General features: G+C 36.7%; 1 protein-coding gene across 1 annotated transcript in view; it reads right to left on the reverse strand.

The window, feature by feature from the left end:
* The window catches only part of Mllt3 (MLLT3 super elongation complex subunit), a 279,624-nt gene that overhangs the window by 106,006 nt on the left and 154,937 nt on the right, over positions 1–18,681 (reverse strand). Inside the window, exons 3-4 of the mRNA XM_070007963.1 lie at positions 15,400–15,482; positions 1,941–2,084 (exon numbers count right to left, since the gene is read on the reverse strand). Coding sequence (XP_069864064.1) covers positions 1,941–2,084; positions 15,400–15,482 — 227 coding nt within the window. The remainder of the gene's footprint in view (positions 1–1,940; positions 2,085–15,399; positions 15,483–18,681) is intronic.

An 18,681-nucleotide genomic window follows, 5' to 3' on the forward strand; every position in this document is an offset into this window, starting at 1 on the left:
CGATTTGTGCTCAAGTCTAGCACTTTACCACTTGAGCCACAACACCCCTTTGGGCTTTGTCTGAGTGTTTTATTGGAGATAAGAGTCTTACAGACTTTTCTGCCTCAGCTGGCTTTGAACCGCGATCCTCAGATCTCAGCCTCCTGAGTAGCTAGGATTACAGGCGTGAGCTATTGGCTCTCAGCTATCTTTCCCATTTTTAACTTTAGAGTTGTCAAGACACAATCAAAGTCTACTAGGAAAATTACCTATGGGCTACAAAGCACTTAAAGAGACACAGAGAAAGAAAGTTAGAAGTCAAGGAGCATCATTTTGAGATAAAGACAGAGTGGAGCCAAAGACAAAATGGAGGAACGACCTTATCAGGAGGCAGTGCTGGCCTGCTCCCCATTATCACTGACCTCTGCCTCCTCTACTGCTCACAAGCAACCCAGAAGTCTTTGCAACTAGGTGGTTGTTTTAAAAAAAATTCTTCTTGCAATCTTTATCATATTTCACAGAAGCCTGATGTATTCAAGCTCCAGAATTTCCATATTCCAATTACTACCCAACCATATATCTATGAAAGATAATCAGAAGCACACGTGCCACCCTCCTGAAAAGGAGAATGATGAGGGCGACTAAGATTTAAAATGTTGTTAAGGACATCACCATAAAAATAGGTAGCATCCACACTGTGTTCTTGATAACTACTAAGGGAATAAAACAAGGTTGTTTTTAAACATAGCTTCCTAAACCATTGTGTAATATGTTCTTAATGTTAAATAAGTTGTGTTGCAGAAGCCCATTTCATCAGGAAGATGCATCTCCTCACAGAGCACCCGAAGGGGTGGGTCATTCCTGGAGCTGGTCCACCAATAACCTCAGTGCTGACATGCTGCTGCAATGAAGAAATAGACACAGAAAAAGTATGTCCGAGTTTCAAAAGCCATCAGCCATTCAGGGAAAAAACACTTGGCAAAACAGGACCTGAGAAGAAACAGGGCCCATATAACATAAAGTGCTCACATAATTCTATCTATGGACAATTTCCTCATGACAAGCTCTAGGGCATCCCAGAGGTTCTCAAAGTAAATGTCCATGAATCTATAAAAGGAGAGGTTTTCTATACCATGTAGTACCCAATTCTTGCCTATAAGGCCCCAAGTACAGGTTACTAGTAACATAGGGCATCATCCTAGATTACATATTCTTAAAGCAGATGATCATTAATTTAATGAATATGAAACTATACAAAAAGCTAATCTCATACTTAAACCCACTCTGAATTGCCCACATAAGATAAACAACAACAAGTTCATCTAAAGTGAGGACGGTTGCACAGTGTTTGAACATGGGCACTGTCTGTCATTATAGCTGAATTCACAGCAAGAAATCATTCTACATGTTCACACTGGCAAGAAACTCCACTTAAAATCTTCTCCCAACTTATTTAACCACATGGGCAAAAACGACCTGCCCGTGGTTATCATTATCCTTAAAAAGTATCTTCTTTTTACCTCAATACAATTCAAAAAATAAAAATGTATATCCAAATGATATAAAAAGTTTTATGAGTGTTTTCCTATTAATTATGCTCAATATCATGCTAAGAGTTACTCCTTTTTACATCATTATTATGACCTTTAACTTTTCTTAAAAGTTTCTATAAAATAACAAAGTGCAGACATTATTCTTTTTTTAACTGAGGATAGTTTATTTCTCATTTATATTGGGCTTTATCAAAATAAATTGGAACTGCTTAGATCTGAAGGCTGCTTTAATCAACCATGTTATTTTAGACTCTCATACCCACTTCAAATATTATTGTTTGCTGACCTCTTTATCTGAAACCATTAAGTAGCTTTGCCTTTTTTATCTCCTCCAAAACATTAGTAAACATTCTAACACACTAGCAAGTAGGTTTTTATAGTAAGGCTTTTCACAAAAGAGCCACTTACCCCTCCTGCCTTCAGCAACTTTCTTCGAAAGTCCTCTGTGGGGTTGTTGAAAGTTAGCTTTTCACAGCGGAGGTGATTCACTGGTGGATGGCCTTCAAGATGCAGGAATAAGTCATAATCAAAGCGGACTTTCTTAGGTTCTTCCTAGAAGTTAAGAAAGTAAGACAGAAAACAAGTAGGCAAAAATAGAATTTTTTTTCTTTTGAAAGGCATTTTACTAGCATCTATTAATTGTTCTGGGGGGGTCATTATGATATTTCCATACATATATGCACAGTGTTCCAATCAAATCTTTGAGATAACAATACAAATTTGTTTCTATTTATATTCTTTTTTTTTTTTTTTTTTGGTGCCAGTCCCGAGGCTTGCACTCAGGTGCTGGGCACTGTCCCTGAGCTTAAAATAGAAATTTGTTAAGCAAAGATAAATCATCATAAGGAATAGACAAAATTTAACAGCTGTAATGTCAAAGCAATCCTGGAAACTGAAAGAGCCCTGATTACATGATTATATAAAAAACAAAATGGAGATATGTAATAAATTAGTTTCTTGTGTTAGGAAAAACCAAAAAGAAAAACCTCATTACCTTCTCCTTGATCTCTTAAGTGGAGCATCACAGCCTACACAGCCACCAATTTCCTTCCTCCTCCCACCTCATGCTCTATACCCAGCACTGACTGCAGGCAACCATCCTCTCTCTTAAGTCTTTCTTGAACTCCTCGTCTATACACTCCTACTTACTGTCCAAACTCCCATAAACTTACTTCTCTACTAGGTCTTCCAGATTAAGGATACATTTTCCTCCACTCTTGAATACTACCTATGGAAAGCAAAAATCTATCATCTGTGATAACTGGGCAGCTTCCAATAGCCATTAGCATAAATACCTAATCTCACTTGAATGCTACCTGAGTCTTCCTGATCTGACTCTTGTCTTCTTGTCCCTCCACATCCCTTTTGCCCATCCCTGGCCCAGTGACACACTACCGCCATTTGCTTTAGGTCAAGTCTGGATTCCAACCTTGCATATATTACCGTTCATTTTCTACCTCCAGACTACCACTGCCACCTCCAGCTTCCCCTAGACACTTCTCACCCACTTCACTCAGGTTTGACTTCAGGAAGCCTTCACTGAAGCCCAGTTCCAACTTCTATGCCTCATTCCTCCTGTATATATGATCACTCTTATCCCTGCTGCATCTTAGACTGATGATCTTCATGTCTCCATTTACTCTGCTGTAACACAGAATTTTTTTTGGGGGGGGGGGGGGGAGGGTCCAGTCGTAGGGCCTGAACTCTGGGCCTGGGCCCTGTCCCTCAGCTCTTCAGCTCAAGGCTAGCGCTCTACCACTTGAGCCACAGCACCACTTGTGGCTTTTTTCTTTTTGCTTATGTGGTGCTAAGGAATCGAACCCAGGGCCTCAGGCATGCAAGGCAAGCACTCTACCACTGAGCCACCTTCCCAGCCCCATCACAGAATTATTGAAAGTAGAAATAATGTTTGTATCATCACTATATCCCTAACAAGTATTTTACTGCCTGTAATAAGCTAACATATATAGTATAATGTCTGTATGGTGAATATTTTCCTGAAGAAAGACTGAGGATAGCCCAGACATAGTTTATAATCCCAACTACTTGGGAGATAGAGATCTGGAAGATTGTGGTTAGAGGAAAGCCTGGGCAAAAAGCTAGTGAGATGCCCATCTCAACTAGTAAATGTAGTGTATGTACCTATGATCCCAGAAACACAGGAGGGATTGGGGTCTAAGGTCAATCCCAGGAAAATCACAAGGCTCCATCTAAAAATTAAGTAAAGCAAAAAAGACAGGGTTAAGAGCACGGCTTAAATGATAAAAGCACCTGCCTAGCAAGCCTACAGCTCTTAGTTCAAACCCTAATATCACCAAAAAGGAGAAAGAAAAAACGAACAAGGACAAAACAACATTCTATCCAACAGAACACAATAATTCGAATTTCATGATACCTAGATTCAGCTCTTAAACCATTGTGCATTTATTGTTCTCTACACACTAATTTTTATCCACCCCATGGTGACATGAAGATTGCAGATGCCAAAGATAACTAATATGTCATAATATTAATGGCATTTAATCCCCACTGTTCACCACCAAGGCAGCTGTATACTGTTCTGGTGTTGTATTACTAATACATAATGAAAAAAAGTGGCTCAAAAGTCTTAGCACTTAAAACTGTCAGAATGTAGGCATAACTTATTAGAAATTCATGGTTTCTATCTCATTCAAATATTCCCAAATCGTATTCACCATTTATTCCCTTGTTTGCTTTTTACTCCCACTACAGTCTGGCAGGAATCCTGCTGCTCCCCCTCATTCTTTCAGGATTCTATTCTTTTCTGGATTTAACTGACCATTCCTTCTCTTCTTTCTTCACCAACCCTTGGATGTCCTTGATTTGTCCGCAGTTTCCCACTCACTGGGAATCAATCTCACCTCCATGACAGTAATATCTACTGGTATTGCCAACTCATGTCAAATGCTATTGTCACATGCATGTGTTTCAGAGGTTGACCTATAACAACATGTAACTCATACATTACTTATGTTTCTTTCATACTCTCTATCTTAGCAAGCAACAACCCTAATTGCTTACCCAGGTTAAAGTACATCAAAGTCATGATCCATTCACCACAGTCTGATTTTCTCCCAGTGCTACTGAATATTCTTCCATGGAACTATCAGATCTACCCCTATCCTCTAGTGTCTGTGGACATTACCTTAGCTCAGACTTTCACCTCCCTGGGCTCCATGTGTTTGAAGCTGCCTCAGTCTACTTAACATAATAACAAGAGAATTATTTTGCTAGCACAACCATCAGATGTCTTTTCACTAATATTTTTTTAAAAGCTAAAGAGTCATCACTATAACATGATCCCCCTTCCTTGAAATAACCAGTATTATCTTTGACCTTCTTTTCTGCATTTCATTTGTTCTCTTTCTTTTAAATATTTTTTATTGTAAAAATACTGCACACAGGGAGGGCGGAGTTGGGGAGGTGAGGAGGGAAGGGATGGTAGGGAAATAAATGAAGGAGGGGGTAACAATGCTCAATAGGAAATGTACTCAATTGCCTTACTCATGTAACTGTAACCCCTCTGTACAATATTTATTTTTAATATATATTTTTATTGTAAATATAGTGTTTTTATTTTTAATATATATTTTATTGTAAAAAGTGTTATTTTAATATATATTTTATTGTAAAAACAGTTTTTATTTTTAATATATATTTATTGTAAAAAGTGTTTTTTATTTTTTAATTTTCCCTTCCCTCCCCACCTCCCTGACTCCTCCCTCCCCACCCCAAGTTATAAAGTTCATTTTCTTTTTTTTCTAGATCACACTATCAATGGATCTTCATATTTTTTTCTTTTTTGTATATACTTTTATTGTAAAAATACATAGTGTCTTGTACATCTCATTGTTACAATGGGTCAATCTGTGTCCTTATTTCGGCATTTTGTAATTTCCCTTCCCCTCCCCAAATTAGAAAAATGTATATACAAGATTCAGGGCAACAAAATCAAACACTGTGAAAACTAAGGTTATACCATGGGGAAAGAACATACAAAAGAAACCAAAAAAATGACATAGTACATTATAAATACATTAAAAACAACAAGAAAGATAAAATCTCTTGTGTCTCCATATGGGGGTTCATTTCACTTAACATCATCTTATATGGTCATATGTACATAGCTTTTGACCTTTTTTGCTTTTCCTAGACATATACTTGTTATTGCAAATAAAGGAAACCGTGGAATCTATGTTTCTTTGGGCTTGGCTTACTTCACTTAATATAATTTTTTCCAAGTCTTTCCATTTCCTAACAAATGGAGTAATGTCATTCTTTCTGATATATATAAAAGATGTATATGTGCGTATATATGTACATACATATATGTATATATGTATGTATATATATATGTACGTATATATCTGATATATATGCAAGTATATATATACTGTACAGAGGGATTACAGTTACATAAGATAATGAGTACATTTCCTATGGAGCATAGCTACCCCCTCCTTTCTTTTTTCCCCTACCATCCCATATATGTGTATATATATATATATATATATATATATATATATATATATATATATATATATCTCATATCTTCTTGATCCATTCATTCACTGAGGGGTATCTGGGTTGGTTCCATATCTTAGCTATGGTAAATAATGCTTCAATAAACATAGTTGTGCTGGTAGCTTTAGTATAGCCTTGTTTGTGATTGTTTGGGTAAATGCCCAACATTTGTTCTCTATGTTCTCTCCTTCCATAATTCAGAATCACCTGCAGCTTCCCCATACTTCATATTGTCTCATTCATTGTGCCTTTCACATAGGGCTTCTTTTTTTTAATTTTATTTTATTTGTGAACATACTGTACAGAGGGGTTACAATTACATGGGCAGGATAATGCGTACATTTCTTACCAAGCATTGCAGCCTCCTCCTTTGTTTACCCTTCACATCCCTTCCCAGCCTCCTCCCCCTCCCCACCCCCCGGCACCGACGTTGTAAAGCTCGTTTTGGACATGACAACTTTTACTTCTCATTGTTGCAACAGGTCCACCTGTATCCTTAAACGACTTGTTTTTCCCCATCTCCTCCACAAGTTATACTGACATCAAATATAGTGAAAGCAGGGGTTATACTGTGAGGGAGGGACATACAAAGCAACAAAGAAATAATCTTGTAAATGCGTTAGAAACACATGCATGAAAGAAAAAAACATTAAAATACATATCTAAGGGTTCATTTTCCTAACATCACATTATCTGACCTTTTCCGCTTGACTCATACATATACTACATATTGCAAATAAGGGAAACCATGGGGCCTATGTTTCTTTGGGCCTGGCTTACTTCGCTTAATATAATTTTTTCCAAGTCTTTCCATTTCCTAACAAATGGGGCAATGTCATTCTTTCTGATGGAGGCATAGAATTCCATTGTGTATATATACCACATTTTCTTGATCCATTCATCTACTGAGGGGCATCTGGGTTGGTTCCAGATCTTAGCTATGGTAAATAATGCTGCAATAAACATAGTTGTGCTGGTAGCTTTAGTGTGGTCTTGTTTGTAAACATTTGGGTAAATGCCCAAAAGTGGGATTGCTGGGTCATAGGGGAGTTCTATGTGAAGTCTTTTGAGGAACCTCCATACTGCTTTCCAAAGTGGTTGAACAAGTTTACATTCCCACCAACAATGAAGTAAGGTTCCTTTCTGTCCACATCCCCTCCAGCATCTGTTGTTGTTAGAGTTCTTGATTTTTGCCATTCTAACTGGAGTGAGGTGGTATCTCAATGTTGTTTTGATTTGAATTTCTTTTATGGCTAGGGATGTTGAGCATTTCTTCATGTGTCTATTGGCCATCCTTCCTTCTTCTTCAGAGAAGTTTCTCTTTAAGTTTTTCGCCCACTTGTTTATTGGGCAGTTGTTTCTTTGAGGATTTGTTGTTGGGGGATTTAATTTTTTGAGTTCCAAGTATATTTTAGATATGAGACCCTTGTCCGTTGTATGGCTGGTAAAGATCTTTTCCCAATCCGTGGGCTTTCTATTGATCTTGCTAGCTATGTCCTTTGCCGTGCAGAAGCTCTGCAACTTTATGCAATCCCATTTGTCCAACCTTTCTTTGATTTGTTTCACATAGGGCTTCTTATGTCTGAAAGATTTTCTCTCCCAGCATATTTCTTCCTTTGTCTGTTTCTTTTTTTTTTTTTTTTTTTGTCAGTCATGGGGCCTGAACTCTGGGCCTGGGCGCTGTCCCTCAGCACTTCAGCTCAAAGTTACCGCTCTACTACTTGAGCCATTATACCCTTCCAGCTTTTTCTGCTTATGTGGTGCTGAGGAATACAACCCAGGGCCTCATGCATGCAAGACAAGCACTCAACCACTGAGCCACCTTCCCAGCCCCCATTGTCTATTTCTTATTGCACATTTTACTCATGGGCTGGGAAGGTGGCTTAGTGGTAGAGTGTTTGCCTAGCAGGCATGAAACCTTGGGTTCAATTCCTCAGTACCACATAAACAGAAAAACTATAAATAATAAAACAGAAAAACACTATAAATAAACAAAACACTAACATCTATGGAAAGTCTTTCTAACCTTCCTGGTATTGTCTGAATTTGACATCTCTTTTACTGCCTTCCTCTATAGATGTAATTATCACATTGAATTATAATTTTGTCTTATCTCCCCTTTAAATGGTGAAATAGTCAATGCAGCTTCAGAATTAACCAAGAAAGGAGGGCAGTTTTCTGTTTGGGGATTGGGAATGTAAATTGGGAAAGCCTTATTGTTAGACATTTCAGCAATACCTATTAACATACTAAAAATCAAGTGATGGACGACTCTGAAATTCTACTAAGAATTCGATTGTAATATTCACATATGGAATACAAATGTTCATGGTAGCAAAAAATTAGGTATGACATTCATCATGATCATGGAGTGGTATTCAAATATTTAAATTCTGACTTAGGCATATTACTAAAATTAAAAACATTCCACAGAAAAATGTTAAGATATGATATAATCATGCTTCTGCCAATTCCTAAACTGACATAGTTTATCTATGCTAATACATGAGAAAATCTGAAAGGCTATTTCCAATTGCTAAAAATCATTAAATGGATTCAAGGCAATAAAACTTCTAAGTTTATTCTATATACTTCTACTAGAAGAAAATATATTCAAGTATACTTTTTCTTTCTTTTTCTTTTCCTTTTTCTATGTTCTTTTCCTTGCCAGATATCACATGTAAGAAACTATGTTAGGAACGAGCACTATCTGAGCCATACCCTAACCCTTCCTGTACACTTTTTAAGGAAAAAGTACATTGGACAAATACAACTAATTTCTAGCATAACAAGAATGAATAGCAGTATCACTTTATAAATCCTTAACAGTACCAAAAAAAATCACTTTTCAATAAAACTAGGGATAAGGACTGCAGAAGTGCTCTTAGTGAAATTTTCTTGTAAAGATTCCTTTTTGAGTAAGGAAAAAGCATCCATAAATTTGTGTTCTAGCCAACTTTATATATTTTCTCATAGAGTTGACATTAATATTCTTGTCAAGCTATGATCCCCAGGAAAGATTCTTCAAAGTTCAAATAAGAAAGCATGTATTTGCTCTGTATATAAAACTAATATGCTTACTATAGTAGAAATTTGATTTTGCATCATCAAATTACTCTCCTCACTAGGCAGATGCTTTGTCCTTGACATTCATGCCTGAACTATTTTTCTGAGAGCATATTGAGATATAGAAGTAGGGATTCTTTCAAACCTAAAGTGCTACCATCGATTACATTTCAGTGTCTGTTAGTTTTGAGTTTCTGAAACACACATGATTCTCACAGATAGGGTGATTTTGTTGAGCACAAATACAAAATAAGACAGAACAAACACACACAACTCAAGAGAAAGACTGACACTCTACCAGCCTCTTGACTCTGACAGTTTAAATAAATGAGCAGTTTGAAGACACGCTCATTAGCACAGGAGGGCAAGCACAGGACAGACAGGAGGGGAACTCAGGGCAGGAAAGTGGCCTTCCTATTAAGTATGAGGACTCTCTCAGCACTAGGTGGGACTCTTTAGGCTTCTTTCTTTCATTGCCTAGGAAAACTCTGAACATCATTGTGTAAATTATTAGTATCATGAACACTTACTCTTCAAGATATAAAAATGCCAGTAATAAATATAATGTTAAATACTTAAAAGAAACTCAAGGAGCATGCCAGAGCAATAGTCTAGAGCTATTAACTTTTACAAACCAGTAATTTTAGCCAGAAAAGAATCATGAATATACCTAGTTAGATTTTGAGAACATGATATTAGCTGAAAAAAAGGCAGTCACGGGAGATAGGGTGATCCAGGGTGACCCAACTCACAGTAGATATCTGACATAGCTAAATACACCAAATAAAAAACTAGAATGGTAGTTACTAGAGGCTGAGGTGAAGGAGAAATGGGAAGTTATTAATCAAAAGGTATTAATTTTTACTTAGTGAATAAATTCTAGAGATTTGTATGACACTGTACCAATAGTCAAAAATAATGTATTGCACATTTAAAATTTGTTAAGATGGATCTCACATTAAATTCTTACTATGATAAAAAAAAACAAAAAAAATTAAAAAATTTTATTGTAAAGGTGATATACAGAGGGTTTATAGTTGCATAAGTCAGGTAATGAGTACATTTCCTTTTGAACAGTATAACCCCCTCCCTCATTCTCTCTCAGTTTTTCCCCTCCTGATTTCTCTCCCCTCCAAGTTGTACAGTTCATTTCTAACATAATGTCTAGTGGGTTTCACTGCTAAATTGGTTCATCCTTTGTCCCACTGTTTCTGTGCTTCCCCTACTCCTCTCCAAATCAGATAAACTTATATACAAGACAAAGAATACAGAAATCAAATACAAAGACAAAAAGGAATAAACTTGAGAAAAAAGGAAAGAAAAAAATGATGATAAACAAAACAATCCACTTTTTGGAGTTCACTTCAACATACATCCAAAAAAAATTTTTTTTAATTGTGCCAGTACTGAGGCTTGAACTCAGGGCCTGGGCACTGTCTCTTAGATTTTATGTTCAAGTACAGCATTTTACCACTGAGCCACAGCTCTACTTCTAGCTTTTTGGTAGTTAACTGAAGATAAGAGTCTTATGAGGCCGGGCGCCAGTGGCTCACCCTTGTAATCCCAGCTACTCAGGAGGCTGAGATCTGAGGATCATGGTTCAAAGCCAGCCCAGGCAGGAAAATGGTGAGACTCTTATCTCCCATGAAGCACTAGAAAACTGCAAGTGGCACTGTTGTTCAAGCGGTAGAGAGCTCTCCTTGAGCTGAAGAGCCCAGGGACAGCACCCAGGCCCAGAGTTCAAGCCCCATGACCAACCAAAAAAAAAAAAAAAGTCATGAACTTTCCTGCCCAGACTGGCTTTGAAATGAAATCCTGAGATTTCATTTCATTTCATTTCATTCCTCCTGAGTAGCTAGAATTACAGGTGTGAGCCATTGGTCCCCAGTGATAAAAATGATTTTTAAAAAATACATGTAACTCAGAATATGGTAGAATGTAGAATATAGAAAAATCTGGCTCTGTTGCCTTATTTGAATATGCAATATGGGCTTTAAAACAATGTATCCATAATAAAATGTTAAATAAAAAAAAAAAGAAAAATCTGGCTTCTAAAATACTCTAAACCAATAAATTAACAGGAACAACAAAACAAGAATTTTTTTTTTTTTTTTTCTTGTCGGTCATGGGGCTTGAACTCTGGGCCTGGGCACTGTCCCTCACCTCTTCAGCTCAAGGCAAGCACTCTACCACTTGAACCACAGCACCACTTCCGGTTTTCTAGTGGTTTATTGGAGATAGGACTCTCACGGTCTTTCCTGTCCGGGCTGGCTTTGAACCGTGATCCTCAGATCTCAGCCTCCTGAGTAGCTAGGATTGCAGGCGTAAGCCACCAGCACCCGGCCAAAACAAGAATTGCTTAACTAAAAAATTACTAACAAAGGCCAGGTACCAGTGGCTCATGCCTGTAACCATAGCTACTCAAGAGGCTGAGATCTGAAGATTGAAACCAGCCTGAGCAGGAAAGTTTGTGAGACTCTTATCTCCAAATAACCACTGAAAAACTGGAAATTGAGCTGTAGCTCAAGTAGTAGAGTGCTAGCCTTGAGGGAAAAAAATTTAAAAAAAAAGAACTAACTCAGGGACAGTGCCCAGGCCCTGAGTTCAAGCCCCAGGACTAGCACACAAACACAAAAATTACTAACATAAAGAAGTATTTAAAAATATTATACTTATAGATCTTCTACTGACATTAAATAGATGTTAATAGATGTTAATGCTTCTACCAAATTTATTTATTTTTAAGATATAAATAGATAATAAAGTTTTAGGTAGATAGATATGCATATACATGCCAGTTATCTATCTATCTATCTATCTATCTATCTATCTATCTATCTATCTATCTATCTATCTATCTATCTATGTAGAGAGAGAGAGAGTGCAGTGGCTTTCCTTCTCCCCTTCCTTCCCCCTTCCTGGGAAAGCCATGCCTGTGAATTCCTGTGCTGTCATTCTGATGTGCTTTTTTCCTACAGGTACATCTCCAGAGCGCTTAGTCATTTCAGTGCTTTAAAAAAACATACTAAACATTACAACCATATATACACATATGTGTATAGATATTTATTCATGTAACTCTTAAGCCATCATCATCATTTGAGATTTGTTCATTAAGTACTATGTGGTATTCTGTAATGCCACTATGTATGGCCATTTAGGGAAATCCCAAACTTATATTACCAATATTGAAATGTACATGTTCCATTGCACGACTATGTAACTAGTAACTATTAGTAAGTATGAAATCTTAAAGAAAACCTAAAACTAGGAAATGAACAGGCAATCTATTAAACAATTCTCACTCTCATTGTCTACTTTGCATTCTCATCTTTTGTACCTCTTTCTTTCTTCATATTGTAAGAAACTAAAATCTTTCATAAAGTGAATGTGTCTTAATCACATGTCCAACTGCCTAATATGTCTTCATTATAAGCTGCTGTTACTCTTTTACATAAATTTCAAAGAGATTGAATTGCGTACATGCACATAGTTGAGAAACAATACTTTCTGCCTTGCTATCTTTCATTTGCTCTCTTTTTAAATCTAGCATTTGGGAAGCTTCTGGTTATATCCTATCAAGATAAAATGAGCAGACATTTTACAGAGAGAAGAAAGAAAATGAGGAGAAGAGGCGCAGGAGGAGAAGGAGGACAACAATGAAAGGAGAGAGAATTATTTAACTACCACATTATTTCCAAACTAAAGCCAGTGTAATGTAAAATTCACTTAGGTGACAAAGAGCAGTCCACCCACAACCATCAGTCTTCTTACAACTGCCTATCCCCTAATTTCTTTGAGACAAGATGTTGGGGCTTAAAGGTCTAGATTTTTTTCTATGGTATAACCTTTCCTCCACTAGATGAACTATAAGCCCTAGTTGTAAGAGTAAAACAAAGGGAAGACACACCATATGCATGTTATTAAATTTGCAAGGTATTCAAAAGGAGTGCAGGGAAGATCCAGCTCTGAATTCCTTCTCATGATCGCAACCATTTAATTCTGAAAATATACTATGAAGTAAGAAAGGATCTGACTATTCATTTCTCCAAAGTTTATCATATAAATGGATAATAAACATATGAAAAGATGTTTTACATCTTAAGTCACCAGAGAAATGCAAATAAAATCCAAAATGAAATACCACTGCACAATGACTGGGATGGATCTTAGATATAAAAGAAAATAGGGCTGGGAAGGTGGCTCAGTGGTAGGGTGCTTGCCTTGCATATGCATGAGGTCCTGGGTTGGATTCCTCAGCACCACATATGCAGAAAAAGCTGGAAGTAGTGCTGTGGCTCAAGTGGTAGAGCACTAGCCTTGAGCTGAAGAGCTGAGGGACAGCGCCCAGGCCCAAAGTTCAGGCCCCACGACCAACAAAAAGAAAAAAGAAAAAGAAAAAGAAAAAAGAAAATAAGAAAGTAAAAAGCATTAGAGTAATTAGACCTTCATTCATTGCTGGTGGGGATCTAGTATGGTACAACAAGTTTGGAAAATAGTTTAGCAGTCTCTCCAAACATTCCACAAGATGCTGAGTTCAAGCCGCTGTATCACAAAAAAAGTAAAAGATAGGGTGACATATTATAATCAAACAATTCTGCCAAAGGACATATCCGTGACATTTGAAAAAATGTCTGCACAAAAATGTACAAATTAATGTTCAGATATCATATCCACAATAGTAAAAAAGTGAAAACAAGTCAAATGGCCATGAGATTACAAATGAAAAAACAAAATGTGATCTGTATAAATGAAATTTGCTTCAGCTAAAAATAACATTTATTGATACATCCTACAATAAATGAATGTAATCTCTTGAAATTATTAGAAACCTACTAAATGAAATACCAGTAAGGTACTCAGCATACTGTCAACCATTTAACTGCAGAGAAATGTTACTCTCAAGTACATCCCTCCAAAGCTGAAAATATAAGATAACCCCAGGTAAGAGGATAGAAAGTTTGTGCTGTAATATGGTGTACAAGGAGAAAGTAACAAAAAAATATGGAAAACAAAATTCATTCTGCTATGCATATATTTCTAATTTACAGTATAGTTTAATTGCAGCTTAATTAAAATGCATTATCTCTTAATCATAAAGAAAACTTTGCTGAACTGAAAAGTCACAGTTCCAGTCGAAGAAGATACTGCAGATTAAAAAGTTGGTTATCTGGGACATGGTGGCATGCACACCTGTGATCTCAGTATGCTGGGGGCAAAAGTAGGAGGATCAAAGTCTGAGGCCAGCCCAAGCAAAACCTCAACATCCTATCTGAAACATAACTCCTAGGTTGCGCCCCATAAATACTGATTCAGTGGATCTGAGTCTGAGAAAGTCTTTTCTAAGCAGAAGTCGCTGCTATGCTAAGGATCGTTTTTTAAGGAGCCATAGTGTAGATGACATGGGACTGTATTTGAGCAGTTCAATTTTTTAAAAGAATGTTCTCACTCTGGAGCACTTTTAGAAACTGTCCTTACAAAGTCCCAATGTTTACTAAGTATTTACTTATATGTAAGACAATGCACTAAAATACTTCACACAAAAATTAATCTTATCTAATCCACATCATAAGGTACTTATTCTTATTTTACCACTCTATAAATAAGGAAAACATGAAGGTTAGGCAATATATCCAGATTATAGTCTGTGTTCTAGTATCTACACACATCTCAATGCTGAACATGTCTAAACCAGAATCCATAATATCTTGGGTTGAAATAACTGTGTGTTGTCTATCTGCCAAAACAACACATGAGATCATTCTTTCTAAGCCTCAAAAGTTCTAGAAATATGAAAACAAGAAAAAGAACATTTCACTGATAAACCATAATTTCTCTTCTTTTTTACAAATAAACATATATTAATCCTTTTCAAAATGGCTACCATTCTTTAAAATGAGTATTAAATGAATTTCATATAATCTCACTTCACATAATTGAAATTACACTTTTATTGCCATTTCTATGATTAAGGATAATAACAACTAAAATTGTAGCTACTCAGGAGTCTGGGATCTGAGGATCGCGGTTCAAAGCCAACCAGGGCAGGAAAGACTATGAGACTCTTATCTCTAATAAACTACTCAGAAAACCAGAACCAGCGCTGTGGCTCAAGCACTACCCTTGAGCTGAAGAGCTCAGGGACAGCACCCAGGCCCAGAGATCATGCCCCACAACCAACAAAAAATAAATAAAATAATAATAATAATAATAATAATTTCAAACAATACTTGGTTTATAAGTAAAGATTACATACCTTGTTTTTAAAATAAACCTCAATTGGCAAAATGAAACCAGCATACCCAGATTCTTCTACTTTGTAAGGTGGATCTTTGCACACTGAAACATTAAAAATAGGAAAAGATGAGTATCATAAACCAAATAAAACCTTTTTTCAAAAATCCCATTGTACCATCTAGACCCCACCCAATTTCACAGACCCTTCAGTCTCTGATCTATTCTGTATATTTTTTCAGAATATACGGCAACAACTTTTGTATCTAAAGCAAAAAACAAACTGTTTATTGAAATTTGAGTGGAACCAAACTAATCTTCATCAACCATCATCATTAATGAATGAACTTTAGGTATTATCATCTGCTCCAAAGCTTTTGGCATGCAACATAGATCCTTTGACCCAAAGTTTGAAAAGAGAAACAAGTTTCCTAACAAAAGTACTATCTACATCAGAGTGTTAATGCAAATCACCCCTCCACCTAAACTTTTCAGTAGTTTGAAGTCCTTATTTCTATGCAACCCTTTTTCTTAGAATTCTCAAACCCAGGGTCTGTCGATGTTCTTAATCCCCATTAAGACTCATTACATGCTGATCTTTCTCCCCTCAAAACAAATGCTTATTGAAATATTGGTGTGCGTATAAACATTTAAAAGTTAATACCATCTTATATGTAAGAAAGCATAGGCTTGTATTTCTTGTGGAGTCAGAACAAAATGATTAAGCCAGCACTTGGGGAATAAGAGAACCAATGTCATTCTTTTAAGATTTCTATAAATTCAAAGTCCATCACAAGCCAACTGAAATTAGTCTGGTAAGACTGCAGTTTAGTAGTATAACTTCAGTAAAACACTCTGTGCTGAAAATCCAGGCTACAGGCTTGATACACCGGTATCTCTTTGGCAGTGCCAGTTGGCCTTTTCTGGTGTCCTACCTTTGTTACCTACCATAATCCCTGTGCCCCTTAAATGGGTATAGCATTTTTCATGTGCACCCTGTCCTCCTTCTGCCCCAAACTTCACATCTAAATACTCCTTCAAATTCCAATTTCTTCACAAAGCTGTTCTCAATCACAAAATAATATTGTCCCTTCTCCCTTTACAGTCCCAAAGCATTAACTGCCTGAACTGCTTTGACACTGAAGAGTTCCCTGTAATTCAAGCGATCTCACCTGCTAATTAAAATTCCCTTTCCTTCCTCAAAAGCAGAAAGAACATTTCTTTCAAGAAGGTAGTGTCAAGGGCTCAGACTTCAACAGCTGGCACACCTGTGACCAACCCACTATCCAGCTCAAACTCAAGGGTACCTCTGCAAAGTTGTCTCACATCTTCAACCTTGGGCTCCTTTTCAACACAGTGGGATTATGTAGATTAAGCAGGTGACTGTTACTTACTGAATGTTTGTGTTCCCCCAAATTCATATATTGACATCCTCACCTCTGATGGTAACAATATTAGGAAGTGGGACCTTTGGAAGGTGAAGCCCTCATGAATGGGCTTAGTGCCCTCATAAAAGAGGCCCCAGGGAGCCCTCTCAACCTTCCTACTATATGAAGACATGGCAAAAACAAAGTAGCCTGGGACCCTCACTAGAACCCTGCCATGTTGGCATCCTGACCTCAGACTTCCAGTCACCATAACTTCAAGAAATAAATTTCTGTTGTTTGTTATAGCAGCTTGAATGGATAAAGACAGTGATATATGTAGAAGATACAGCAGAGAAGCCAGAATACTTAAGTTTTTAATATGTAACTCACATGAGAAAAAAAATTTATTAACCTTACATTATCTAGTCACTATGGAACCTCTTCAAATGAAAATAAAAAGGAGCCAGCAAATAGAAGGACCTGGTGTGGGATGAGAATACTCAAGTCTATAGCCATGAACTAGGGATTGATTCTCTACACAGTTTCTGCTTCCTTTACCTTTAACAGGGAGAAAACCCCATCTACACATCTATAAGGATAGCCTCAATGTGCTATATGGAGGAACTAAAAGCATGAGGTATTCTATTACAAAACGGTACTGCTAATACACATGAAAAAAATGGTACATTGAAAGAAATACTTAGTATACATGGGTACATAGATAGAAGTGCACTCAAGACAAGATTTCTTTTGTTGTATTTTGGGCTTTGGGTTTTGTTGGGTTTTTAAAACAAGGTCTAACTATGTAGCCCATATGGGCCTCAAACCTGCAATCCTCTTGTTTCAGTGTCACAAGTACTGGGATTATAGGTGTATACCTCACCCCCATCATGGTCAGCTGAAGGCAGTATTTTGACATTTGATTGCCTCCTTTTGTCCAATTTAGGAAAAATGTCTCAAAATCTTGTTAGGACAATTCAATCCAAAACAAGACATCTTGTTTAACTTTATATGTTTTTCCAGGAAAAAAAACTTAAAAAGCAAAATAACCAAGTGACATCTGCCCTATATGCAATGACCACCTGCCAACCTGTCATGCATATTCAGATGTCCTGATCACTGGTGCCACTAAAGGCATTGAGCAGTCCCGCAGCTCCCAGCTAGCAGTCTTCAGTTACACTCATGACATTTCTAGCTCCAGAACCCTTTCAGAACAGCAGTTTCATGTCCAGGTTGCTTGGAATTAATCATGCCAATGTCATTTGAAGGAAGTTTATTTTGTGGGCTGCTGTACTCGCCAGAGGAGTTATAGCTGGTTTTCTGTACACCCTTTATATAATTCATTTTCTGTATTCTGCATGCAAATTGCTCCTATTACAGGAAACAGCTGCCAGTGAACACATCTTGAAGTTGAAGATCTTGACTTTTTTCTACCCCTTAAAGGAAATGATCTGCTATGTATTAATATTCTAAAAAAGTCTGATTCTATAAGAAAATAATTCATCAGCTCATAAAGCAATTATTTTAAATATGATGTCTTCATCAACAACAATAAACAATGTCCATAGAGCACCTTGAGTTCTTAAAACAAACACTGGAAACTTTTTATTTATAATAAATATGCCATATAAATTAGTGACCATGTAAACACAAATAAGTTATAATTTAAAGATTAGGATAAATTCTAGCCCAAAGAAAGTCAAATTAGGGGAAATTATTTATTTGGGTAAACTATTATTTATTTGTTTATTTGGGTATCCTATTATACTTGGGTATCTTATCAGAATCATTAATATGAGTTTCTAAACTAGTTCTAAAACAGAAGTAGTTCAAACTAGATGTGATAGTACATTAGATAGAAACAACAATCTTCCAACAACTAAAGTTATGTCTAAGAGGAGTCACCTTCTGTAACCCAGCAACACTTCATGGATTCT

This window comes from Dipodomys merriami, unplaced genomic scaffold (genome assembly GCF_024711535.1).
Source record: "Dipodomys merriami isolate MVZ:Mamm:240054 unplaced genomic scaffold, mDipMer1.0.p SCAF_11, whole genome shotgun sequence".
NCBI lineage: Eukaryota > Metazoa > Chordata > Mammalia > Rodentia > Heteromyidae > Dipodomys > Dipodomys merriami.